Raw genomic sequence first — 26,600 nt, 5'->3', positions numbered from 1 at the left:
TGGTTACACAACGCAAGTCTCCCTTTCATCCTGATCCCTAGTTCTAGGCCGAAGGTTCCTAACTCGATTTAGGAACCGGAGCCGAAGGGAATGTTTCCAGAGCAATGTGAATTCTCTGAACGTGCGATCTTCAGTGGACTGATAATCATCATCCAAACTTTTGCCTGCACCTCGAAAAGGTCCTAGAACTCCCGAAGAAGGACTGGCTGAAAGGAGAGATGAAGCTGGAGACTCGGCAGCAGCTGGTAAAAACCTGTCATAACTCGTCCCAGCGAAAAAAAGTCCCCCCTCAACCACCCAGCCCCGGTCCCCATGGAAAAACTCTGTTCCCCGTGGGCGGGATCTTTCCTTCCCGAGTCGCCTGCCGCATTCCTGCCCTGCGGCGTGTCGGCGTGCGCTGACGTCATGACGCCGCGCGCGCGCAGTCCCGCCCCTGCAGAGCTCGGTGCTGGGACGGAGCCCGGGGTGCTCGCAGACCCGGAATGTGAGGCCTCGGCGCGGCTGGCCCCGTTTCTCTGGCGAGCTCTCCCCGCAGGGTCTGCGCCTACCGCCCGCAGCTCAGCCGGGAGGAGTCAGGGCGGCCGCGCCCTTCTGCCGTGTGCCCGCGTGGCCGCCGCCGCCGCCGCCCCTCGGAATCCTCCGGGGCCGCTGAGGAGTTCGCTACGGAGGGAGGCGGGGGCCTTCGGGAGGAGGAGGCGGAGGAGGCGGAGGAGGCGGAGAGAAGGAAGATGGCGGCCGTGGAGCTCGAGTGGATCCCAGAGACTCTCTATAACACCGCCATCTCCGCTGTGGTGGATAACTACATCCGCTCTCGCCGCGACATCCGCTCCTTGCCGGAGAACATCCAGTTCGACGTGTACTACAAGGTACGGGCCGTGGACCCGCTCTTCCCGCCGCAGCCCCTGGGGCCGCACCCCCTTCCACGTCCGCGAACCCCCGCGTTTAACCCCTCACCCCTCGTAGTGGGATCGGCGCCCCGAGACCTCTGGGGCGGTGCCGGGCTGTCCGGTGTAGAAACGCTCCATCTGCTATCTTCTGTGTCTCAAACTCTCGTGCCTTGATGGATGGGATGCCTCTTCGCAGTGAGACTTTCCCCCCTCGGCTTTTGGTGTTCCCTCGTACCTCGGGGCCCCTTTGGGGTAGGCCTCTTTTGCTTGGACTTCCTCTATTGCGCCCTTGTCCCACTCAGCCCTTGGCTTCCAGCCTGTGACTTCGGGAATATTTTCTGCCCTCTCTTCCCCAATTAAGTGTCAGCATCAGCTGGACTTTTGTTTTTGCTCTTTCCCCCTCCTTTCTGCCTTCTCCTCTCGCCTCCCTCCTTTGCAAGTATTTTTCTTTTCTTGCTTCGTGTCACCTTTCTCGTCGGTCATTGGGAAGAAGTTGGGGAATTATTGGAAGTAATGGTGTGCCTTATTCGCGTATCCTTTGAAGCTGTGGTTTTTGTTTATATTGATCCTTGCTGTTGAATAGGCAGTTTTATTAATACGAGAATGGTGATAAACTACCTGAAAGAAAGAAAGTCTTTCTTTTTAAAAAAACAAAAAACACTTGAGAATTTAAATCATGTTCCTGTAGTTGAAAGTTGTAATCTTGCAGCATTCCTAAATCGCTCCCCCTCAAAAATCTGAACAAAAAGCCTCCAAGTTCAGTCTCCAAGGAGGTTCAAGGGTAAGTGTCTTTAGACGTGGACAGTCTTGCAGTGTTTAGAGAGGGAGGAGAACTTTATGGACTCGGAGCCTCCCTTTTCCTCTCCCCCCACATTTGAATGTGAACAGTGGCCTTATTATTCAGTCCTCTTTGCCTTGAATCGGCGTGGATATCTCCTCGTCTCCAGTAGCCACCCACGCAGAATTTGACCAGAAGTAAAAGTATGATTTATTTTTTAGATCTAAACACTTCCTCTTGATTTGTAAGTTGGCTGGAACATTGTAAACTAAGATTTAACAGATGTGTATGTTCTCACATATATATGGTGTTTTATGGCAGTTGTTTCACTGGGAAGATTGCCCGCTTTCTCCACCCCAGAATATTTTTTCAGAAAGCTGCTGACTTGCTACATTCTATCTACTAAATCCAGCTGCTTTACACCAGTTTAACAATTTTTACCCCCTAGATATTTGGAGAATATTCATTTTGGTCATTTATATTATTATTTGGGGGGGGGTGGTTAAGGAAAAATCTCCCTTTATTCCAGATCCCTTTGATACATTGATTTGCTTTTGTGTGTGTCTAAGGAAGTTTTGTGTATTTAAAATGTATTCCTCGCAGGAAGGATGAGTTAAGAGTTCTTTCCCAGCCTGGGAAACTGCAACTTTGTGTGTATGCTAACTGTATCCATTTTATTAAATCCTATGTTGTAACCTTTTACACTTTTTAGAGAAAATCATTGGAAATTTAATCAAAGTACATTCATTGGTTGAATTTCTTCAAAGTACTTGGATATCTTTCTAGTAACTTTCATTTCTAATTGAAGCTTTTCATTTGAGCATTATTAATAGTGAATGAACAGATGGTGCTTTTGGCCACATTTTGTGTTTCATATAGCCCACAGAGTTTTAATATGGCGTCTTTTGGGTACACTTTTTATTCCTTAATAGTTGTCTGCCTGTTGGGAATGTGGAAAGGAAGGTATTTAACATATGCCTGAAACTGTAAGTGCTCTTACACAGTTATTTTAAGCCTCACAATTAACCTAAATTAGGGTATTAACTTGTTTTATAAGTGAGAAAGTGAAGTAATTTAGTCAGGGTCTCATATCCAGTATGGAGAAAGCAGTGGCACCCCACTCCAGTACTCTTGCCTGGAAAATCCCATGGACGGAGGAGCCTTGGTGGGCTGCAGTCCATGGGGTTGCTAGGAGTCAGACACAGCTGAGCCACTTCACTTTCACTTTTCACTTTCATGCATTGGAGGAGGAAATGGCATCCCACTCCAGTGTTTTTGCCTGGAGAATCCCAGGGATGGGGGAGCCTGGTGGGCTGCCGTCTATGGGGTCGCACAGAGTCGGACACGACTGAAGCGACTTAGCAGCAGCAGCATACCCAGTATTCTCTTTACCTTGCTTTCTTGCTTACTGTTGAGTGTTTCCAGTTTTCTCCAGTTTATAGTTTCCAAGGAGAACCCATAATCAGATCCCTCCAGTTGCCCCAACTTCCATCAATAGGCATAGTCACAGACAAAATTATAGTGTTTGTGCATCAAAAATTCCCCCATCCTGATTCACTGTAGTTCACTGTCACTCGGTTAGTTTTTGTCGGTAGCTTCAGGTGCAGCTTTAGAAAATGGGGTTATGGAATAAACAGGAGATGAAGAAGCAGGTGTGCTGACTGCTCCTAAGAAGGGAAGGGAGAGAGAGGGATGATCTGTAGAAGGGTAAAATGTGAAAGTTGTTAAAGTTTAAGGATGGAAGATGTTAAAATATACTTCTTGTCTGAATGACAGACACCAAAACAGAGTGAGAGGTTGAATATACAAGTGAGGCAGGAAATAAGTTATGGAGCAGAGACCCTGAATAGAGACACTAATTGAATGAGCTTTGCCCCTTCTTTCACCATCCATAAATTAAGGTACCAGTCTTACATTGGAGTTGGGGAAGACTACTTCTTCCTCTAAGATCAGATGGAAAGAGGTAAAGACATGAAGTATAACATAAGTAAGATTGCGAAGAATGGTTGTAAGGAATTAGGATAAGATCGCTTGCTGGCAGTAAGGGACAGGAGTGGCGGCTTTTATGTAGAAAGGCTAAACAGAAGTTGGAATGGCTGCTAAGGTGTATATGTTTTTTAAAAAATTGACAGAAGATATAGATGGTTCAATAAAACAGTACTGAATAATGTCTCTGACTCAGATCGATGTTTTGCTAAGGGCATTCAACGATTTGGGAACAGAAGTAGATAAAGCGAATAGAAAGAATTGTGAAATTATATACCAAGTAAAAGCAAATAGAGTGAAGGTCTGGGTTCCTCAAAGATGAAGTTTGTGATCTTTTTATTGTAACTGCTGAATGGTCTGTTTTGTATCCTGTTCCAGTGACAGAATTTGCCATAGAGTTAGCTTTTGACCAGGTGAAGTGTCTCAGTAATGTGTTTTATTTTTTGTTTTCAGTCTTTAACTTAGTAATTTGGGGGTTTTAAAAATTATTATTTTAAGTCTTCTGCTAAAAAACATATGAATGAATTCCTGATTTAGTATTAGAATTGTATTTTTTCTTCATTTTTTGTGTTTATTTCTATTCTTAGTTATCTTCACTCTCAACTAATATTCTCATAATCTTTTTAAATTGGCTGGTAACAAATTGCAAAAAAATTTCTTGCAACATATTTGACAACCAAAGAGTTAATGTTTTTTCACATTAGAAAGCTCTTAGGATTAATAAATTGAGAATAGGAAATTCTCTGGTGATCCATTAGTTGGGATTCTGCACTTTCACAGTCAAGGACCAAGGTTTGATCCCTGGTTGGGGAATCTCCAAGCCCTATGGTGTGGCCAAAGATAAATAAAAAAATAGCAAAAACTTTAGTGGGAGTGGGGCATAAAAGAACATAAATCGGCAGCCACACCCTGTATATGGATGGAAAGGTAATGTGTTATAAATTTGTCAGCTCATGTCAGTTTAAGCTTTGAATTTATTGCAAGTTGAATCAGAATCTCAGGATTTTACTAGGTATAGGAAACTTATTAAATATGATGCTTACATGGAGGAATTAATTACCTGAGAATAAATGAGCCAAGGAAAATGTTAAATGTACAACATTCAGGATAGTCAAGTATATTAGAAGACCATATTTATTTTAAAACAATACAGTATTGGAAAAAGAAGAGCAAAGAAGGAAATTGATTTCTAGGACATAGTAGACAGTCTACATGGAAGCTAAAGCATATATAAGAATTTGTTTATGTACTGAAGTTACAGGGCAATGCTGTATTTAAACAGTTGGGAGGAAGCTGGTTATCTGGGAGGAGTGTTGGACCTCTACTTAACACTTTACACCAAAATGAATTCCAAGCAAATTAAAGATTTAAATATGGCAAATGATATCTTAAAAGCACCAAAATAAATTACTGGGTCAGTATCTTACAGTGGGAATGACTGAAATTCTTCTTTAAAGAAATTATTTTTAAAGTAATTTACAAATTTAAAAAGTGTCAAATGTTACAAAAATGAGTAATGTAGAATGTGAAGTCCTCTGTTATTCATCTTGCCAACGCTGTAATACTGTCCTGGCTTAGCGAAGGCTTCTCTAAGCATGAAACCAAAACCCAGGATGAAAAAAAGAAATGGATTCTGTTGAATACATTAAAAATTAGGGGGGAAATTGAAAGCACATTTTTTTTAAAAGACTATGCAAATGAGCATAGAGACAGCATATTAAAAAGCAGAGACATTATTTTGCCAACAAAAGTCCTAGAGTCAAAGCTATGGGTTTTCAAGTAGTTGTGTTTAGATGTGAGAGTTGGACTATAAAGAAAGCTGAGCGCCGAAGAATTGATGCTTTTGAACTGTGGTGTTGGAGAAGATTCTTGAGAGTCCCTTGGACTGCAAGGAGATCCAACCAGTTCATCTTAAAGGAGATCAGTCCTGAATATTTATTGGAAGGACTGATGTTGAAGCTGAAACTGCAATACTTCGGCCACCTGATGCGGAGAGCTGACTCATTTGAAAAGACCCTGATGCTGGGAAAGATTGAAGGCGGGAGGAGAAGGGGACGACAGAGGATGAGATGGTTGGATGGCATCACCGACTCAAAGGACATGAGTTTGAGCAAGCTCCAGTAGTTGGTCATGGACAGGGAGGCCTGGCGTGTTGCAGTCCATGGGGTCGCAAAGAGTCAGACATTGAGGAACTGAACTGAACTGAATTGATGCAAATGACATTTGTCAGGTAATGAATTTCCTAATACAGAAAGATCTGATGTTCACCAGTATATAAAGTACAACCAGCTGATTTCCAGAAGACCTGAAGAGCTAGCTCACAGAACACGAAAATATGAATGGCTAATAAACAACAAATGAAATGCAAATTAAAGTGCAATGTCAAGCCAAGTCAATCATGAAGAAGAAATCTGGAGAACTTACACCATCAAATATGGAGCTGTAACAGATAGGATAATATGGGATTGCCATATAAATAGACAAATAGCCCAGTGGAAGAGTTCAGTCCAGTAACAGACTGACACATGTACTGTCACCTGGTTTATGACAAAGGTGACATAGTGGTACAATGGGGAAAGGAAGGTCAAATAAATAGTGTTGGTTCGTTGGATATCCATGTAGAGGGAGAAAGATCATGATCTTATACACAATTACCATTTTTGGTGGATTGCTGATCTAAATGTGGAAAACAGTGTTTTAGGAAAAAGTTTTCACTGTGTCAGCAAAAATATATTAAATAGGATACAAAAAATGAGCTAAATGTAAAAGGTAATTTGGTATATTGGCCTATTTTAAGATTAAGAACATCTGTTTATTAAAAGATACCATTAAAAGAGTGAAAAGCGAAGCCACAGAGTGGGAGGAAATATTTGCAGCACATAGTATCTCATAAAAGATTCATCTTGCATCTAAAAGACTAGAAATAAACAAGAAATAGCTAATTCTTTTAAATGAGAAAATAATTTCAATAGACATCCAAAAAGAGGACATTCAAAGGTCCAGTGAAACATTTTGGAAAGATGCTCAACCTCATTTTGTCTTCAGGGAAATTGCTGTTCTACTATACTCTCTTCAGAATGACTAAATGAAAAAGAAGTGTTGGTAAGGATATGGAGCAATCAGAACTCTCATAAACTGTTAGTGGAAGTGTTAATTGATATACCATTTTGGAAAACTCACATTGTCTACTATAAAGTGTGCGTGTGCATGTATACACACACCGTATACCCCAGTAATTCCTCCTCACGATTATAACAGTAAGGTTCATAGCAACACTATTCATAATAACCAAAAAAATGGAAACTATCCCAATAGCCATCAGTAGGAGAATTATAAATTGTGAAATAGTCATGTAGAGGAATATTTTACAGTAAAATGAATGAATTGCAGTTGTGAAACCATATGGATATATCTCACAGGTGACATTAAGTGAAAGAAATCAGCAAAGGAGTATATACCAGAGGCTCCCAAACTTTCTCCCTTCACAGCACCTTTAGGTCAAAAGAAATACCTGACAGCTCTGTTAATTAAGTAGTTAGATATAAAAAACTGAATAATACTTAAGTCCTAAAAACACAAGAACCATTAAAAAAAATGAATAAACAGAAATTGAAAGAGTATTTTACTCCATTCTTAAATAAGCATGATTACTTACTACTGAAATGTGTGTATGTGTCAGACACTGTACAACTTCTCAGATCTTGAAATTGAATTGGAAACTACCATTCTTATTTTCTGTTACATGAGTTTTGCACGTTCCTTTTATCATGACAACCACCAAAAATGCTGCTTCACAAAGATAAGATGTCATTGAAAGAAATATAGCAGTCTAGTATTTGGCATGGTTTTATATAAATGTTGAATATTGTACCTTTCAAGTTTAAAATATCTTGCAGTGCCCCAGGGCATTTTGGTGCAGCTTGGAAAATGTGGATCTATAATGTGTGGTTCCATTTACATAAGGTTCAAAAACAGGCTTAAAAAATGAAAAGTGTTTTAAGTTTGGAGAGGTTGCCCTTGGCGGGTAGTGACAGTGCAGGGCGCGAAGGGAGATATCTGGGATTCTGATGGTGCTCGGTTTCGTTAATGTCATCTGCATGTTGGTATCTGGGCATGTTCACTTTGTGAAAATTTATTGAACTTTGCATTCTTTTATTTTTCTTTTTAAAATTATGTATTTTTTATTGAAGTATAATTGATGTACAATATTATATATGTTACAGATATACAATATAGTGATTCACAATTTTCAAAGGTTATACTCCATTTATATTATTGTAAAATATTGGCTGTGTTCCCTGTGTTGTACAATATGTTCCTGTAGCTTATTTTATACGTAATAGTTTGTACTTCTTAGAGCTTTACATTTTAAATATAAGTTGTGCACTCATCTGTGTATATGTCATATATCAGTAAAAAGGTTTAAAAATTACCATTCCTCTTCACTTGCCAGATTAGCATGGTTTAATGATTCAAAAAACTCTTATCCTTTAATCTACAATACCATGAAATTTTCCTATAGGAATGCTTGTTGACTGTACAGGAAATTCTGTTCAGGAAAGTTAAGTACAGTATTGTTCATGGTGGCAAAAATTGAAAACAACTGTTTGCTCATCAATCAGGAATGGAATATTGTACATCATTTAGAAAGAATGAGAATGCTGGATATATTGGTGTAAAGAGTACACGGGGAGAATAAAAGCTTGTCACAAAGTAGTATGAATAACAATCATGTTTGTTGTTTTTAAATGAGCGAATATATGTGTACATTTGAGTACATGTTGAAAAAAAACCTAGAGGAACACGAAATTTCAGTAATATTTATTCAAGGGAAAGAATTGTAGTTGTTTTTAACTTTGTACATATATTCTCTGTATATTTTTATACTAGAATTTTTATGATTTATTTTATTGTATAAAAGAAGTAAAATTGAATTTTTAAGAATAACGTATCTGTCCCATGAAGTTGTACTAAGAGGGGAATAGCCTAAAAGCCGATACTCTAAAATATTAGTGTGACTAAGAAGTCAGATGGCACAGCAAAGAATCTGCCTGCAATGCAGGAGACCTGGGTTTGATCCTTGGGTCTTCTGTTTTCAGGGGTTTCCCTGATGGCTCAGGTGGTAAAGAATCTGCCTGCAATGTGGGAGACCCAGGTTCAAGCCCTGGGTCAGGAAGATCCCCTGGAGAGGGGAATGGCAACCCACTCCACTATTCTTGCCTTGAGAATTCCATGGACAGAGGAGCCTAGTGGGCTGTAGTCCATGGGTTCGCAAAGAGTCGGACTCGACTGAACGACTAAACACTTTTACTTTCACATAAGAAGTAGGTCAAGGTGATTGGTTTAAAAGAAAAATAAGTCAACTAATTAAGTAGTTAATTGGCCACATTAATTCACTAGTTAGCCACATCAAGAAATGTGAGAGAAAGCTCACATTCTCAAAACTAGGAATGAGAAAGTAAAAATAACCATGGATACAATGGAAAGGGGGAAGATAGTCTTTTAAGTTGTAGCATCATTCGCTTTAGATGTAGCATAGCTTATATGCATGCATGCTGAGTTGCTTCAGTTGTGTCTGATTCTGTGCAACCCCGTGGACTGTAGCCCACCAGGGTCCTCTGTCCATTGGATTCTCCAGGCAAGAATGCTGGAGTGGGTTGCCATTTCCTCTTACAGAGGATCTTTCCGACTAGGAAAGTACAAATAACCAAAGAGAAGTTGATAGACTAAAACCATAAAAGAAGTTAAATTATATTTTCCCCTTTGTCCACGTGCCTCCACAGCAGACAAAACTCCCACATTATTAAACTATCTTGGGTATAGTCAAAGAATAGTTGATACTATTGATACTTTTTTAAAGATTTATTTTTGTCTGTACTGAGTCTTCATTGCTGATTGTAGGACTTCTCTAGTTGCAGGGAGTGGGGGTTCCTCCTCAGTTGCCATCAAAGAGGTCAAAGAGCTTCTTACTGCGGTGGCTTCTCTTGTTGCAGAGCACTGGCTCTAGGATGCTTATGTCTGCGTATGAGCAAAGTTGCTTCAGTTGTGCCTGACTCTGTGTGACCTATGAACTGGAGTCTGTCAGGCTCCTCTGTCCATGGAATTCTCCAGGCAAGAATACTGGAATGGGTTGCCATGCCTTCCTCTGAGGGATCTTTCCGACCCAGAGATCGAACCAGAGTATCTTGCATCTCTTGTATTGGCATGCAGGTTCTTTACCACCGAGCCACCAGGGAAGCCCTGGTTTTCTCTTTTATAAGTTCCTTTCTATGTTTTCTAATTTAAAAAAAAAAAAAGCATCTCTGCTGGAATCAAAGGAAACAATATTTGTTTCTATTTTTTGGCTACATGGCATATGGGATCTCAGTTCCCTTAGTTCCCTGATCAGGGATTAAACCCTTGCCCTGCAGTGAAAGGAAGGAGTCTTAACCACTGAATCACCACAGAAGTCCCCAAAACAAATGTTTTAAAGTTGACTATCTAGAATACAGAATGAGGTTTTTTGTTTTTAGGGTTTTTTCCCCTAATTTTTAAAAAATTGCAGTGTAGTTAATTTACAGTGTTTCAAGTGCAGGGCATGACATCTCATATAGAGACAGAATGTTTTCTTATAGCCATGGACTGTAGCCTGCCAGGCTGCTCTGTCCATGGGATTCTCCAGGCAAGAATACTCAAGTGGGTTGCCATTTCCTCCTCCAGTGGATCTTCCCGACCCAGGGATTGAACCTGGGTCTCCCACATTGCAGGCAGATTCCTTACCATCTGAACTACCAGGGAAGCCCCTCTTAAAACCATACTGTCTTCTTTCTACTGCCTCATGGATACACTCCTGATTTTCACCAAGGTTGGTAGTGATGCTTTAAGAAGAGAAGTCAAGAAACTTCTTACCTACATACAGAGATCCCTGATACCTATTTGGTTATATATGACTGGTTATCATTGTTGGCTAGATTTTTCATCTAACTAGACTTTTGGGGCTTCCCTCATTGCTCAGTTGGTAGAGAATCTGCCTGCAGTGCAGGAGACCCTGGTTCGATTCCTGGGTTGGAGAGATCCACTGGAGAAGGGATAGGCTACCTACTCCAGGATTCTTGGACTTCTCTTGTGGCTCAGCTGGTAAAGAATCCGCCTGCAATGCAGGAGACCTGGGTTCAATCCATGGGTTGGGAAGATCCACTGGAGAAGGGAAAGGCTACTCCAGTATTCTGGCCTGGAGATTCCATGGTCTGTATATTCCATGGGGTCCCAAAGAGTTGGACACGACTGAGCGACCTTCACTTTCAGTTTCAGACTTTTGTTTTGACTTTCCATTTGTATCATGATAGCATCTTCCACCATTAACACAATCATGTTATCTTGAAAATGTTCCATTGACCCACCAAATGAGAGAATTAGAGAATATGGGTTCTAGACGTAAGTTCATTCTTAGAATGATTGGGGGAAAAACTCTTTTAATTTCTCTTTTAATGGATGGTGAATCTAGTATCATATATGTGGACAGTATATTTAAAGTTAGGAAAGGGTTACGTTCCCATTTGAGAGTTAACTATTCCTTGTACTTTAAATAATGTGAATATGTCTACTTAGCTCACTTATCAGTAAACAGAGCACTTTGCCCTGCAAGATGCAAATAATCATATGTTGGTCAGTTGTATATATATTTTTTTAAGTATAATGGAACCAATGAGTGTGGAGCAGCTGAGAAAATGTTATAAAAAGCAATAATAAATTTGTTTACTTGGCTGCATCAGGTCTTAGTGGCAGCACGTGGGATTTTCTTTGTATCCTGTGGACTCTTTCGTTGAGCTTCACGGACTCAATGGCTGTAGCTCATGGACTTAGTTGCTCTGAGGCACGTGGGATCTTAGTTCCCTGACTGGGAATCGAACCCACCTCATCTGTATTGTAAGGTGGATTCTTAACTCCTGGACCACCAGGGAAATCCCATAAGAAGTAAGAAATTTAAATGTTGGTTTACCTCCAGAAGAAAGCATTTCTTTTTTAAGTAAATGTGCATTATATTAAGATACTTCTATAGTACTTGCTTTAATCCATGAATGTATAATCTGAGATCACAGTGCACTCAAGCAACAGGTAAAGGACATTACATGTAATATACAGTGTAATGTGAAAATAGAATAAGGAAATTTATATTCCAAAGTGAATTTATTTAGAGCTAAATTTCAAATGAACTTTGAGATTAGAGAACAAGAATAAATGTATCTTACATGTGTTGAACAAAACAAAATATTGCTACTTTTATTTATCTTAGAGGTAAAGGATGTTACTTGTTTAGCGGTAATGGATGCATTATTTTTAGAAAACGTTTTATTATGGAAAAATTAAACACAAAAGTAGATGGAATAGAATAATGGATCTCCATGTGTCCATCGCTGAGCTTCAACAGTTACCAATTCTTGGCCAGTTTTACTGCTGAATCTATTTTCTCCAATCCCCTTTCATATAGTATTTGGAAGCACATCATTTAATTTCATCTGTAAATGTCTTAGTTGTCATCATACTATTATAACACCAAAGAAAAATTAATAGTAATTCTTTATTAAATTGCCAGTCATTCAAATTTTCGGTTTTTAAGTGTCAAATATGTATATAGTTTTACAGTTTGTTTGGATCAGAATCCAGGTAAGATCTGTGCCTTGGGTGTTGGCTGATATATCTCTTAAGGCTCTGTTGGTCTGTAGATTCCCTATCCATCTGTTTTCTTATCTTTGCAACTTATTTCTTGAAGAAACAGGATCCGTTTTCCTATAGACTCTACAGAGTTTCCTTTGGTTGTGAGATTCCAGTGATAGACCTCTAAAACATTTTCATCATCCCTTGTAGGTGTTTCAGCCTTTTTGCTTGTGAATACTTCATAGGTTTCACTGGTTTCAGACCAGTTTTTAAAGCCAAATTCAGGATTGGGGGGCTGTAGATTATCTAGGTAGTATGAATTTGGACTGCATACTTACAAATGTCCTAGGCTGGTTTTAGTTTTTCACAGCAGACTTTGCCAAGGCTGTGGGAGATGTTCTAGACTTTTATTCCTGGGTTTAGTGAGTCAGTTCAGTGCCAGATTCCTTTGCTTAAAAGGATCTGCTGCCCTTAATCCTTCCTATCTATCTGGTCATTGCACTCTGGTCCACAACCACTTGGAGCTATAAAACTATTCTGTTTTTCTTTTCAGCTGTTCTTGAGTTCATGTCTCCTTAATTTGGGGCAGCTGTGAAGTTTCTGCTCTTAATTTCAAACTCGGCTATTTATCCCCAAGTTGTTTTGTAATATTTTATCCAGCATTGCTCTGTTTGGAAAGAGGCTGCAAAGTTTCTGTTTGTCGGTGCTATCTGCCATATTGCCAGAAGTTTGACTCCCATTCCTTTTCAAACCTCTGCCAAAGTGCTTTCTTCATTGGTCTGGGTATTTTATTTGTGTTCCTAAAACACTGCCTGTCTGGGTTGTATAATCTGAACATCATTTATTTTCCTACCTGACAGCCTCTGAATTTTTTGAAATCACAGTTCTTTTTTTTTTTTTTTTTTAAATTTTGGCCACACTACATGACGCGTGGGATGTGGGAACTAAGACACGTGGGATCTTAGCTCCCCAGCTAGGGATCGAGCCCACGCTTCCCGCACCCCCTGCAGTGGAAGTGTAGAGTCTTAATCATTGGACCACCAGGGAAGTCCCTGAAATCACAAAACACTTCTCACTGTCTTTGTATTCCAGTGGTGACCATAGTCACCACTATATTCTCCAAACCTAGGACAATTTGCCTTACACAAATGTTCGTGATATTTATGAAGTTAATTTTAAAAAGTAAGTAGAATGTTCCTAGCTATAATAATCTTGATTTTGATATGAAAATTACAAAGGTTAAACAGGTTCAGTAAGCTGAGAGTTTAATACAATGAATGCACCAGGTACTTGGTAAAAGATCAGATGTCAAATTAGGGAACACCTATTTTTGTCTATAAATTTAAGGAGCTATTGCAATTTGTTCTTGATTTTTACATTCAGATACTAGCACCTTATGTTCTGCACTGTAGTTTATTAAGTTTGCATTCAGATTTGTTCTCAGAGTTTATTGTATGGGCACGGTGTGTCAGTACAGTAGAGGACAGGACTGGAGCCTAGCAGATGTCTCTTTAAGATGCTTACAGTCTGATTGAGGAGACAGTAAATAACTGTCAAATCAGGGTTTTTCCCTTAATGTCAGGTTCATCAGATGAATTTGGGCAATTTCAATAAAAAATTATAGAATAGCAGTATTGAATACTTTATACTCTAAATGATAAGCTCCAGAGATAGAGAGTATGTTTTTAATTTTTTGTTTGTTTTTTTCCTCTAAGATTCTGAGTTCTACCCAGAGCAGATTGCTACCAGTTTGGATTTTGCATTCAGATAATACTGAATATATGTCTGTTCCTAGGCATTGTGTTGGGCATTGAGAATATAGTGGTGAAAGTGGTCAGAGTGTCGAATGTAATGGAATGACATGTTTAACAAATTATCACTTAAGTGAATGTGTGTATGCCTGCCTTGGTGCACCTGTGGAAGAAAAATACGTGTTATGAGCAAATATAACAGGGAACAGAACTTAGTTTGGGGAGTCAAGGGAAGGTCTCGGAAAAAGTGAGGTGTTAGCTGAGACCAATAGGATGGTTACAAATTAACCAAATCAAGAATCATGGCATCAGTTTTCCCTGTGCAGGCAGCAGGTTTGTGTACAAAAAGTCAGGAGGTGGAATAAAAGAAAGTTAGTATGGCAGAAATGTGTAGGGGATCAGGGAGAAAGAATGGTGAAAGATGAGGTTTGAAAGCTAGTAGGACTTAGATGACTTTTAAAGACTCGTAGACCACATTAACAATTTTGGATTACGTATGCATTGAAGGTGCATGCTTTTAAACAGTAATGGCATGAAATGATTCACTTTTTCAGAAGTTCATTCTGCCTGCTATGTGGACATTGATTAGAGGAGAACAAGAACGGTAATGGAAAGACTCAGTTCAGTTCAGACGCTCAGTCATGTCTGACTCTTTGCAACCCCGTGGGCTCCAGTCCACCAATCCCGGAGCTTGCTCAAACTCGTGTCCATTGAGTTGGTGATTCCATCCAACCGTCTCATCCTCTGTCGTCCCCTTCTCCTGCCTTCAGTCTTTCCCAGCATCAGGGTCTTTTCCAGTGAGTCAGGTCTTCACATCAGGTGGCCAAAGTATTGGAGCTTCAGCATCAGCCCTTCCAGTGAATATTCAGGACTGATTTCCTTTAGGATTGACTGCTTTGATGGAAAGACTAGTTTTATGAAACATTTGCAGTAATCCGGTAAAAGATGTGAAATACAAATCCTGTACCATAGATGCTCAGGGGTTATTGGACTGTTGCATCCTGCCTTCTCTCTTTTTTCCTTCTTCTTGGTGCTTCTACCATAAGCGCAATATCAGCAGTTCTTCAGTGACTGAAAGAGAGGGGTAACTGTTCCAAACATGAGTGAGATGCATGAGTTTCGTAGAGTATGTGTGGGTGAGTGTGTTTGTGACTTCATAGTTATTCTTAGACCATAGTTTTGGGCTGTTTCTTTTATGTCTTTTTCTAAACTTTTCTGAAGTTTTTGTTGTTGGGAATTAGCCTAGATTATTTTGTTTGCTTATTTGATATTAACGCTAAACTGTTCACTCAGCCTGGTAATTTTGGATTGGCTGAGAAAGCAGGTATGTCAGTTCAGAATGTCTTAGGCTAAGGAAGGCTTTCATCTCCATCTTTATCTTCCAAAGAGTTCTCTGGGTTTGAGGCTGTCTTGCATTACCCTTGCAATAGCTGCCCTCAGTTTTTATAGAAAAAATGTTTAGTGTCTGAAAGCCCTTGCTTCTGAAACATCACCAGGAGTTTCACCTCTTTATGTATTCAAGATATTAAATCCTACATAAGTGTGTTCCTAATATTTTACTTTTGTTATATTTTTAATTTTTGTTTACAGTATTTTATACTCATGGACATTTTCGGTGTTTATGAAATCACATATCTCTTCTTCCTTTATGATTTTACCTGTAGTATATAATGCTTTTAGAAGGGCAGTGTTACAAGGTAACTTTTAACATGGATGTTACTTAATTGTTTAATATTAATATTTAGAACTTTGATAAGACTGGGATTTATTTTTGTTCTATCAGGAGGTACCTTACTTTGTTTCTGCATTTTTATGCATTCTTTATTAACTATTTTTTTCTTTTAATGATTTTAAAATGCTCCCTTTATCAAATGTTAAGTTTTTATGTATACTAAGATCTGCTTTTGAACTCTGCATTTTGTTCCATTGATTGGTCTATCTTCATACTTGTACAATATTGTTTTAGTTGTATTTTTATTGTCTGTTTTCATATCTGTTGGGAGATAGTTTACATACTTCTAAAAAATGAATTTGTTCTTTCTTATTTTCTTTAAGGTATCAATAGCTAAAAGTAGTTGCTAGTCTATAACCTCCTTACTCAGTGGGTAGAGAATTTAATACTAAAATACATTATGTAATAATGAACTAAAATAAGTCAAATTTTTAAAAATCTGATGTAAGAATCATTATCAAAGAACCTAGAGCCTCAGTTTTCTTCTTAGCTCTACTCTATAAGATACATGAATCTATGAAGGGATTTGTCTTCTATTATTTCTATAAAAATGTTTTAAATTGCTTGTTTTATACTCTTTCTTACTTCCTGATATAATACCTTTGAAAAGTATTATAGTGTAAGTTATGAAGAACATGGATGTAAAGACAGACTGCCTGGAGCCAGATCGTCACCCTGCTTCTTCTTAATTGTATGATTTTGAGCAAGTTATTTAACTTTATATGCCTCAGTTTCCTTATCTGTGGAAGGACAGAATGAGTTGCTTAGGAAAAGTGCTTAGAACAGTACCTGGCACAGTAAATGCTGTTTATTTTGGATTGGTATTCAAAAGTCCTGTTCATATAATGTATAAATTTGCATTTGGGGGGAGAAGCCTGATAAGGTGTTTTGGTTTTTTTTTAACTGAAGTATGGCTGCTGTGCATGAAAAGATGATTGGATGATTTGAAACAGTTAAATCACTATTCTTTACCCCCAATTTAAATGTGGACCCATTTGTAGCTAGAAAAAGTGAACTGCTGAGAGATTAAAAAAAAAAAAAAGCTTGTGTTTATCAATAGGCATACTTTTAATATATTTAAAATAGTAACTAAGCTTATGGCTTTCCTTCAAACACCTTTTGTTAGGAAATTTTCAGAATTAAAGGGATATTATGAGTTATAGAACATATAGTTTATAGAACATACAGTTTAATTGTTTTATTTGACTAGTGAAAGGCAAAAAAGTGGTATAACTTTCATTTCTTATATTTTACAAAAGAAATTCTAAGCATTAAGTTTACTAATGGGTTATTTTGATAAGAGACTAAGGTTTTTTTGTCCTAAACTCTTTTTGAAGTATGTATATGTATGTATTTTGTTAACTGCATTTTTCTGTCCCAAATCAGAAATTTATCATACTGGTAAGTCCCAAAATAGAGGTTTGATTATAGATTCTCAGCTTTATTTTTCCTGAGTTTTTCCTCTGTTGGTTAATCGTGAAGATGTATGTGATGGTAGTGAATTTTATCATATGCATTCCCAGAAGCTCTTTTATTTATTTTTACCACAGAAAACATAATCATGTCCAAAAATAGCAAGTTTTTCTTATGAAGGTTTATGGTTAATATGAGTACCCAACCACTGTGTGAAGGTAACATTTCTGCCTCCCCTTCCTGAGCATGTGGGAGGTAGTTCTTACCCTCTCTCCCCCCCAGCAGTCATCACGGATGGTTCACAGACGTCTTCGGGGTGGTGGGGGAGGGACGTGTGTGCTGTGATGAGTCTTGGTGGTTTTACGTTGCCTTCTCCTGGGAAGCATGGGCTCTGGAGCATGCAGGCTCAGTAGTCGTGGTGCGGGCTTAGTCGCCCTGTGGCATGTGGGATCTTGGTTCCCTGACCAGGGTTCGAACCTCATCCCCAGCATTGGAAGGAGGATTCCAACCACTGGAACACCAGGGAAGTCCCTGCAAAGTGGTCATTGTTGCATGGTAGTCCTGTATCTACCTAATAGGCAGTCTTCCCTAGTGGCTCAGACAGTAAAGAGTCTGCCTGCAAGGCAGGAGGCCAGGGTTTGATCCCTGGGTTGGAAAGATCCCCTGGAGAAGGGAATGGCAACCCACTCTAGTATTCTTGCCTGGAAATTCCCATGGATGGGGGAGCCGGGTGGGCCCCAATCTATGGAGTTGCAAAGAGTCAGACACGACTGAGCGACTAACACACACACCCCCCCATACATCCCCCCACCAACACACACACACTCTCCACCACCATCATGACTAGTGATTTATCCCCGAGTTTGCTGGCTGAGTTTGTAGTATGTTTTCCCTGCGCCAAGTTAACTAGTCTATTTGGCAAATGAATTCAGGAGTATGTCCTCTTTCTGAAACCCATGTTTTTGTCAAATGAGTTAAGTGTTAAGTGCTTATAATGTAAAAAGTGAATTGATGGAGCAAAATCTCTGCCTTCCATAAGGCGCTGTATAGCAAATACAAATTGAGTAACATATGGTGAAGTTGAGGCATGGGAAAGAGGGACAATAGTATTTTTTTTAACCGTGTGTATGTATTATTTGGGATAAACATTTAATACATTTATTTAAATACTGTTTTAAATGGAAGTTTTAGAAAGTCAGGCAAAAGGAATAAATGAGTGACATGATTAGAAATTGTGCCAGACTGGATTGCTTTAGACACGATGTACTGTTAGTCTGCTTGTGAAGTTTCATGCCCAGTACTGATCTGAGATTCTTGTGTTCTGAAGTGCCTTTAATGGGGCATAGTGCCTAGTTCTGGCTTCTGAACATTATCTTTGCTATTATTTTGATAATTTTACTTTATCCAGTTTTAAGGAAAAAAGTTGTTTCTTGGCTATAACTGTTTTAATGTTTAATAGATAATTACAATATATAGGACTTTTTGTTACTTAGTATTTACCAGATACTCTTTTATAAATATTAATATCTAGCTATTATGTGAATTACACAGATTTGTTAGTTTGGCATTACATTTCTCTTAGCATAAGCATCTTTTCTGATATTACTGTGTAATTGTAACTTTGAGCAGTATTCATAATTCATGAAATATTAAGTCCATGAAATTATATTCATAAGTATTATTAAAGTAGAAATTGGCATTAAATTTTATTCAGTGATCTATTTTTTGTTTGTTTTTAATTTCAGCTATACCAACAGGGACGCTTGTGTCAATTGGGCAGTGAATTTTGTGAATTGGAAGTTTTTGGTAAAGTATTGAGAGCTTTGGATAAAAGGTAAATTCATTTTGTAACAATTGTGGTAAACTATACTATACATATTCTGAATTTTACCATTGTGATCATTTTTTAAGTTTACAATTCAGTAGCCTTAACTACATTCATTTTGTTTTGAAACCATCAATACCACCCTTGCTTTCTGTGTTCAAAAAACAAAAAATGAATTCATCTTCCATGTTCTGGCTATTATGTGGTAGGAGTCATATGTAGGTGTAGGTGACATGGCCTTTGATTGTTCTTGCTTTTATTCTTCCCTAAATTTAAGTGGCATTTCTTTTTCCTAACCTACATTTCTAGGAAAATAAGAATATAGTTTGACAAAATACTCTATAATCTCTAGTATGAACATTGGCAAGTTGTTTCATTTGTTCAAAAAATTAAGTAAATACTTGTTAGAATCCCTGTATGTGTCAGATACTGTTTTAGATGTTGGTTACAGCAGTGAGTAAGTTCTTCAAGGTCTCTTCCTCATGGAGTTTGTATTTTAGAAAGGGATAATACAGTAATCAACAAGTAAATCACATGATTTCACTGTTTAGGGATGCCTTGGGAATGAGGCCTGTGTACTTAGCCTAAGAGAAATTTCTTGGTTAGTTGATTAATTAAAATTAGTCTATAGAAAAATAACAGATGAGAACTTCATTTTGGGACAAGAAGGCTATAGGAAAACTTTCCTAAAAAATCCCTTAAGAAAAGGTTAGTTTTCTGGGATTGAATTTCTCTGTGCAGTTCTAAAGATGGCCATTGTAAAGATTTAGTGGACTACCTCTGTTTCATCTCTCAGGTTATCTTTCACCAAGTCCAAATCCCTTGGTAAGTGTTTAATGTATTTGTGAAACTAAAAGCATGTAGTTTGACTTTTCCTCCCCTTTATCCAGAGCAGTGACTTGGTTATTTACAGTTTTGTTTAAAACAGTTTTTTTTATTGAGATGAGTCGCATACCATAAACTCACCATTTTGAATTGTACAATTCAGTGGATTTTAGTATTTTCACAAGTTTTTGCAACTATCACCACTGTCTAATTCTGGAACATTTTCATCATCCCAAAAAGAAACGTGGTACCCATTAACAGTCACTCTCTGTTTCCCCTTACCCCTAGTCCCTGGCCGACCCGTAATCTACTTTCTGTCTCTGGATGTATGTATTCTAGACATTTCATATAAATGGAATCATATAATATATGCTCTTCTGTGACTGAATTTTACTTATAATGTTTTTAAGATTCATTCGTGGTTGTTTCAGTACTTCATTCCTTTTTATGAATAATTTTCCGTCATGTGGATGTACTGTATTTTGATTATTTAGTCATCTGTTGGTAACATGTGGGTTGGTTCTACTTTTTGGCTGTTACGGATAATGCTGCTGTGAGCGCTCACGGACAAGCCTTTATGTGGACGTAGCGTTGTCTTGTGTGCATATGTAACTAGGTTGAGTAAGCCCTAAATTGTTTTCCATGGCGGCTGCACCATTTTATGTCCCTGCTACCATGTATGAGGGCTTCCCAGGTGGCGCTAGTGGTAAAGAACCCACCTGCCAATGCAAGAGGACCAAGTTTGATCCCTGGGTGGGGAAGATCCCCTGGAGGAGGGCATGGCAACCCACTCCAGTATTCTTGCCTGGAGAATCCCCATGGACAGAGGAGCCTGGTGGGCTACAGCCCATAGGCTCACAAGAGTCGGACACAACTAGTATGACTTAGCATTCATACACGCACCCATGTATGAAGGTTCAAATTTTTCCATATCCTTGCCATCACTTTTTTTTAAGTAGTATTATAGCCATCTTAGATGGTGTGAAGTGGTATCTCATTTGTGAGTTGATTTGCATTTCCCTAATGACTAATGATATTGAGTATCTTTTCTTGTGGTTATTGGCCATTGGAAATCTCTATTAAAATCTAGTGCCCATTTTTAAATTGGGTCATTGTTGAACTACAAGATAATTTGGTTTTTAAAATTGATGTTAGAAGTTCATTTTATCCTTCCCAGTCATCAGTGTACACATACAGAATCACTGGATCCACTGAGTAAAAAATATTAGGCTAACTGAGAATTATTATGGCATCATAGGCAAAAAGCTGTGTTTTATCTTATCCCATCTTTGAAAATAATGGTATTATTACTTCAAAAAGGCACGTGTTTTCAAAAAGGATAAAATATGTTACCTTTGTAATAACAATAATGACCTTTTCCTTCTCTTTCAGACATTTGCTTCATCATTGTTTCCAGGCTTTGATGGATCATGGTGTGAAAGTTGCTTCAGTCTTAGCCTACTCATTCAGTAGACGGTGCTCTTACATAGCAGAATCAGATGCTGCAGTAAAGGAGAAAGCCATTCAGGTCGGCTTTGTCTTAGGTAGGTAATGGTGAAATAGACGAGTGTTTTGTCCTGTGACATGACTCAGAATTAAACCTGCTGGCATTAAAGGATTCTCCCAGTACATTCCCAAAGTCAACATAAGGAGGTTATGAGAAAAACATCAGAAGAACTAGGTGTGATACATTGAACATTAACTTTGTGCTATGGGCTATACTATGCATTTAAATACTATGTTTCAAAAAAAATCCTCATGAAATTCCAGTGATGTGATGGTATTAATAGCATTTTACAAATGAGGAAATAGACTCAGAAAAGTTGAGTAACTTGCTCAAGTCACATAGTAATGGAGCTAAGTTTAGAGCCCTGTGGGTTTGTGATTCCAACCACTTACCTTCCCACTGTGTCAAACTGCTACCAACCTCTTTCATAGCTGTGACATGGGGCAAAGTTCTTTTGGGACCTGAGTTTTCCCATCTCTAAAATGAGGGTAAATCTGCATTCCTCATGGGCATATTCAAGAATATTGAAAACATAAATGGAAAAGGATTCTAAAAAGATTTTTATGCTACACATACAGAAAACTATTGTTTAACTTTTGCGTAACATTTTAATATGCCTTTTATAAATTATTTACATAGGTAAATATGTTTCAGGCAATTATTATTGAAGTTATTGCTACCCTTTTTTGTCAAATATTTATTTTGAAATGATGTGGATTCACTGACATTATCAAAACCAGGAAATTGACACTGGTTTAATAGTTTTACCTAGACTACAGACCTATTAGGTCAACCAAAACGTCTGTTCGAGTTTTTCCGTAACATCTTACAGAAATACTCAAAGGAACTTTCTGACCAATCCAATATTTAACATTCATTGGTTTTTATATATACTCATTTGTGTGTGTGTTTAATTTAAATGTAGTTGACCTATAATATTATGTTGGTTTCAGGCATACTGCACAATGATTTGGAATTTGTGTACATTATGAAATGATTGCATGACAAGTATCGTCCCCATACAGAGTTATTACAGTAATATTGACCATGTTTCTTAGGCTGTATGTTACATTCCTGTGGCTTATTTATTTTCTCACTGGAGGTTCATACCTCTTAATCCCCTTCACCTATTTCACCCCATCCCCACCTCCTTTCCCTGGCAACCAGCTGTTTGGTTGGTGTATTTATGACTCTATTTTCGTTTTGTTTTGGTTTTAGATTCTACATATAAGTGAGATAATATGATATTTTTCTTTCTCTGACTTAATTCATTTAGCATGATACCCTTTAGATTTATGTGTTGTTGCAAGATTTCTCCTTTTCAAAAAAATTGTGATTGGGTAGTACTCTATGTGTGTATAAATGTATCTCATACCTTTTTTATCCATTCATCTATTGATGGATATTTAGGTTGCTTCCATATCTTGGCTGTTATAAATAATGCTGCAGTGAACATTGGGGTGCATGTATCTTTTTAAATTAGTGTTTTTGCCTTTTTTTGGGTAAATACTAAGAAGTGAGACTGCTGGATCATATAGCAGTTCTATTTGTTATTTTTTGAGCAAGCTTCATCCTGTTTTCCATAGTAGCTGTGCCAGTTTACAATCCTACAAACAGTGCAGGAGGGTCCTCCTCGTGAATACTTGTTAATTGTTGTTCTGTGGTAATAGCCATCCTGACAGGTAGGGGGTGATATCTCATTGTGGTTTTGATATGCATTTCCCTGATATTTAGTGATGAGAAGCATCTTTTCATGTGTCTGTTGGTCATCTGTAAGTCTTTTTTGGAAAAATGTCTGTTCAGGTTCTCTGTCCATTTTTAACTGGAGTGTTTGATTTTTGAGTTGTCGTGTGTGCTTTTTCTATGCAGTTGATTCCATGTAAGTATTTATATAACCACCATTACCATCAGGATACAGGACTGTCCCATCATCACATTCTACCATTCTTTTTTTAAAAAATTATTTATTTATTTTAATTGGAAGATAATTGCTTTACAATATTGTGATGGTTTTTGCCATACATCAACATGAATCTGCCACAGGTATACATGTGTCATCCCCCCCATCCTGAACCTCCCTCCCACCTCCCTCCCCACCCTGTCCCTCTGGGTTGTCGCAGAGCACCAACTTTGGATGCAATGCTTCATGCATCAAACTTGCCCTGGTCGTCTAGTTTACATATGTCTACCATTCATTTTTAACTTCTCACATTAACGTGTATGTCTCTTTCTCTCTCGCATGTCCACATATATTCTTCACCAACAAGTTTTCATGATCATTTCCTTCAATATTAGAGAAAAATTTTTGTAGTGGTCATAGACAGTTTGCTGGAGGAATTCAACATTCTTTTCCGAAAAGAATTTTCAGCATTTATCCTTTGATAGTCCCATGGACTATAAATTGCAACACAGAATTATGACTTAAGAATGTCTGTTAACAGTAGATTGTTTGTGATCTTAATGAATGTTAATATTGACATCCATTTAGTCCTAGATGGTCATGTAAAAATCTGTGTGGGAGATTTTTAGTATCAAGGAAGATGAAAGGCAGGAAGGCTAATATTCACTGAGCTCTTCTGTTGTCTTTACACTCATACCAATCTGCCCTCTGTAAGAAGCCAGATTGAACAACTATATTATCAGTCTTGATCCTAAAATTACTGAAACAGTGAAAAAACTTCATACCAGAAGTCTATGTGATGTATACTTTTTTTTTAAATTGCAGCTTTATTGAGATGTACTTCATGGGGCATGCAGTTTACCCAGTCAAAGTATACAGTTCAAAGGTTTTTAAACTTAAGATCCCACAAGCCGCCCGGTCATCGCAAAGCTGGGATCCTGCTCCAGTGGTACGGGTGCCTCAGAGTTCTGAGAAGAGGGCTCGTGGGTCTAGAATCTTGACCTCTAGGAGGGGCACCTCAGTGACTAGTTGTTTGATGGGATACTGTGAATCTAGATCTGTAAGTGTTGGAAATCTGCAACTGGAATTGACTTACAGAGATGAATTGCACTGCCAGAGTAAAGAAGCATAACCTTTGGGCACTGTCAGCAGAGCCCATTCTGACAGAAACCGGAAGGTACTGGGGAGTGTCTCTTACTCCTGCAGGCTTACAGCCTTCTCTCTAATGCCTTCTTTGGTAGAGACTACCAGGGAACCAACTGGCAAAGGAGAAATGTGATAATAGAGTCCTAGCCGTGTATCATCAGACAGCCTAGAAGGGTTGGTTTGAAGCTGAAAAACATGATAGCCTAATAACCAGCACAATGCCCAGTATGTTGAGAGGATGAGTAGGAGATTGCTTAATATGAATATTATAATCTCATTAATCCAGTCATTTAGTGAGCACCCTAAAATAATAATCATATTTAGGAGAAGAAATATTCTAAAGCACACTTCTCCCCATTTAAAGTATTTGTTTCATTACACACAATTAAACATAAAACACCAGACTGAGCAAAATATTTTTTCTTCAACCCAGCTCCTGTTGACACTATTAAGACTAGTTGGCACGATCAAAAAATGTATTAAACCACTAGGAGGGGGTCATGAGCCTCAAAAAAGATGAACAGTATTCTAAGGAAGTGATGCCCAGATGCTCAGTGCATTAGGACTGTTGAAGGACAGCAATTTGATTTTTTGCTAAAAAAAAAAAAAACTGACATGATCTAGCACTACTGTTTCTTTTTATCTGTGTGTCCTCTGTAATGTGGTTTATTGTAAGAAGATGAAGTTTATTTGATTGAAAAGTTAACATTAACCCTGCATGATGAAAATGTTAGAGAAATCACTAAATATAGTGGCTAATTAACTGGAAAATGTCAGTGGAAAATTTTTAGAGGGTTAAAACTCTTGATTCCTTATTCAGGGTGTCAACTTGGATCTAATGCCGCTAGTTTGTTTGAAAGTTTTTTTAAAATTTCATAGTTGGTGTCTTTGTTTTGGACTAGAAAACACAGGTTTTTTCCATTTTAGATAACGTTCATGGTAAGCATGCTTTCAGGTGATTGTTAAATTATCTGAAGATTTTGGTTTCTCTTGTCCTCAGGTGGCTTTCTTTCAGATGCAGGCTGGTACAGTGATGCCGAGAAGGTTTTTCTGTCTTGCCTTCAGTTGTGTACTCTACACGATGAGATGCCTCATTGGTTTCGTGCAGTAGAATGTTGTGTGAGGTAAGTTGGAGCGGTCCTGTGTTACATGCTGTAATGGTGTTAGTGGCTTTTCTAGTTCTAGCTCATCTAAGCGAACTCCAACATTTGATCAACCTTCTGAGATGACATTCATGTGTCAGTTTCACTAGTCTGGCCTCCTGTCTCTCATCTCCAAAACAGAGTTATCTTGCTACAGACAGCTTAGATTGAAGTATTATGAACCAGACTGTGTGTTATATATATCTCTTTTCTTTGTCATAGACCTCGTTTGTTCATTCATTCAACAAATATTTATAGAATGCTGTACTAGGCACTGGATGCTTGGAGAAGAAATATACTTTTTTCTTCGGTGTTTTTTTGTTTGCTTGTAACAAACAAATGTTTGTTTACATTTCTGGAATCATACATAACCTGATTAATATTTTACTTATAAATAACTTCTTGAAAATTCATTTTTTAACAGATATACTTAAAGGCAAGCAAATTCAGAAGGACTCTGTGCTTTTATGATCTTTATTTTTTTGTACATGTAGCATTTAGTTTTAGCTGTTTTCATGTAGGTTTTCTCTTGCCCCCCTCCCCCAATTTGATTTGACATTTCTTTAAAAGAATTTTTTTAATACATAAAATTAAAGGAAAGTTGAAATAAAGTTAAAAAAGTAATGAAAATTCTGTCATAAGTTAACCAGAGTCTGGTCAATTTACTGAATTTATTATATTTTTACTGAATAAGTGATGATATTTCTTATGTATCTTAGAAATGAGTTAATTAAATCTGAACCTCTTGAGAGCTGGAATATAGGTTCTTTTACATAAAACCATTGTTGATTTATGTTAACATTTACTAATGCTCTCTGCTCAGTCTTTTGAGGTTATTATACTGTTTTATACAGGGCTCACTTGTGTTAGACAGAACTTCAAATCCTGAAGTATAATGTGGAAACTTAGTTATAAATAATATTTTAGAAGCTTAGGACAATTGCCCAGAGATATTTTATGATAAATTATAGTAATAATTGCAACCCCAATAATTGTAGCCCACCAAGTTCTTCTGTCCATGGAGTTCTCCAGGCAAGAATACTAGAGTGGGTAGCCATTCCCTTCTTCAGTGGA

The 26,600-nt window shown here is 38.0% G+C and overlaps 1 protein-coding gene across 1 annotated transcript in view; it reads left to right on the top strand.

Moving 5' to 3' along the window:
- The first annotated feature begins 430 nt into the window (after window positions 1-430).
- Window positions 431-26,600, top strand: part of APPBP2 (amyloid beta precursor protein (cytoplasmic tail) binding protein 2) — a 59,748-nt gene continuing 33,578 nt past the window's right edge. Inside the window, exons 1-4 of the mRNA XM_010861579.1 lie at window positions 431-866; window positions 18,927-19,015; window positions 21,224-21,375; window positions 25,385-25,508. Coding sequence (XP_010859881.1) covers window positions 729-866; window positions 18,927-19,015; window positions 21,224-21,375; window positions 25,385-25,508 — 503 coding nt within the window. The 5' untranslated portion in view covers window positions 431-728. The remainder of the gene's footprint in view (window positions 867-18,926; window positions 19,016-21,223; window positions 21,376-25,384; window positions 25,509-26,600) is intronic.

The sequence above is a fragment of the Bison bison genome, unplaced genomic scaffold (assembly GCF_000754665.1).
Source record: "Bison bison bison isolate TAMUID 2011002044 unplaced genomic scaffold, Bison_UMD1.0 scf7180017864472, whole genome shotgun sequence".
Lineage (NCBI taxonomy): Eukaryota > Metazoa > Chordata > Mammalia > Artiodactyla > Bovidae > Bison > Bison bison.
Note: the sequence above shows the minus strand (reverse complement) of the source record. Positions and strands in the feature narration are given on the sequence as shown.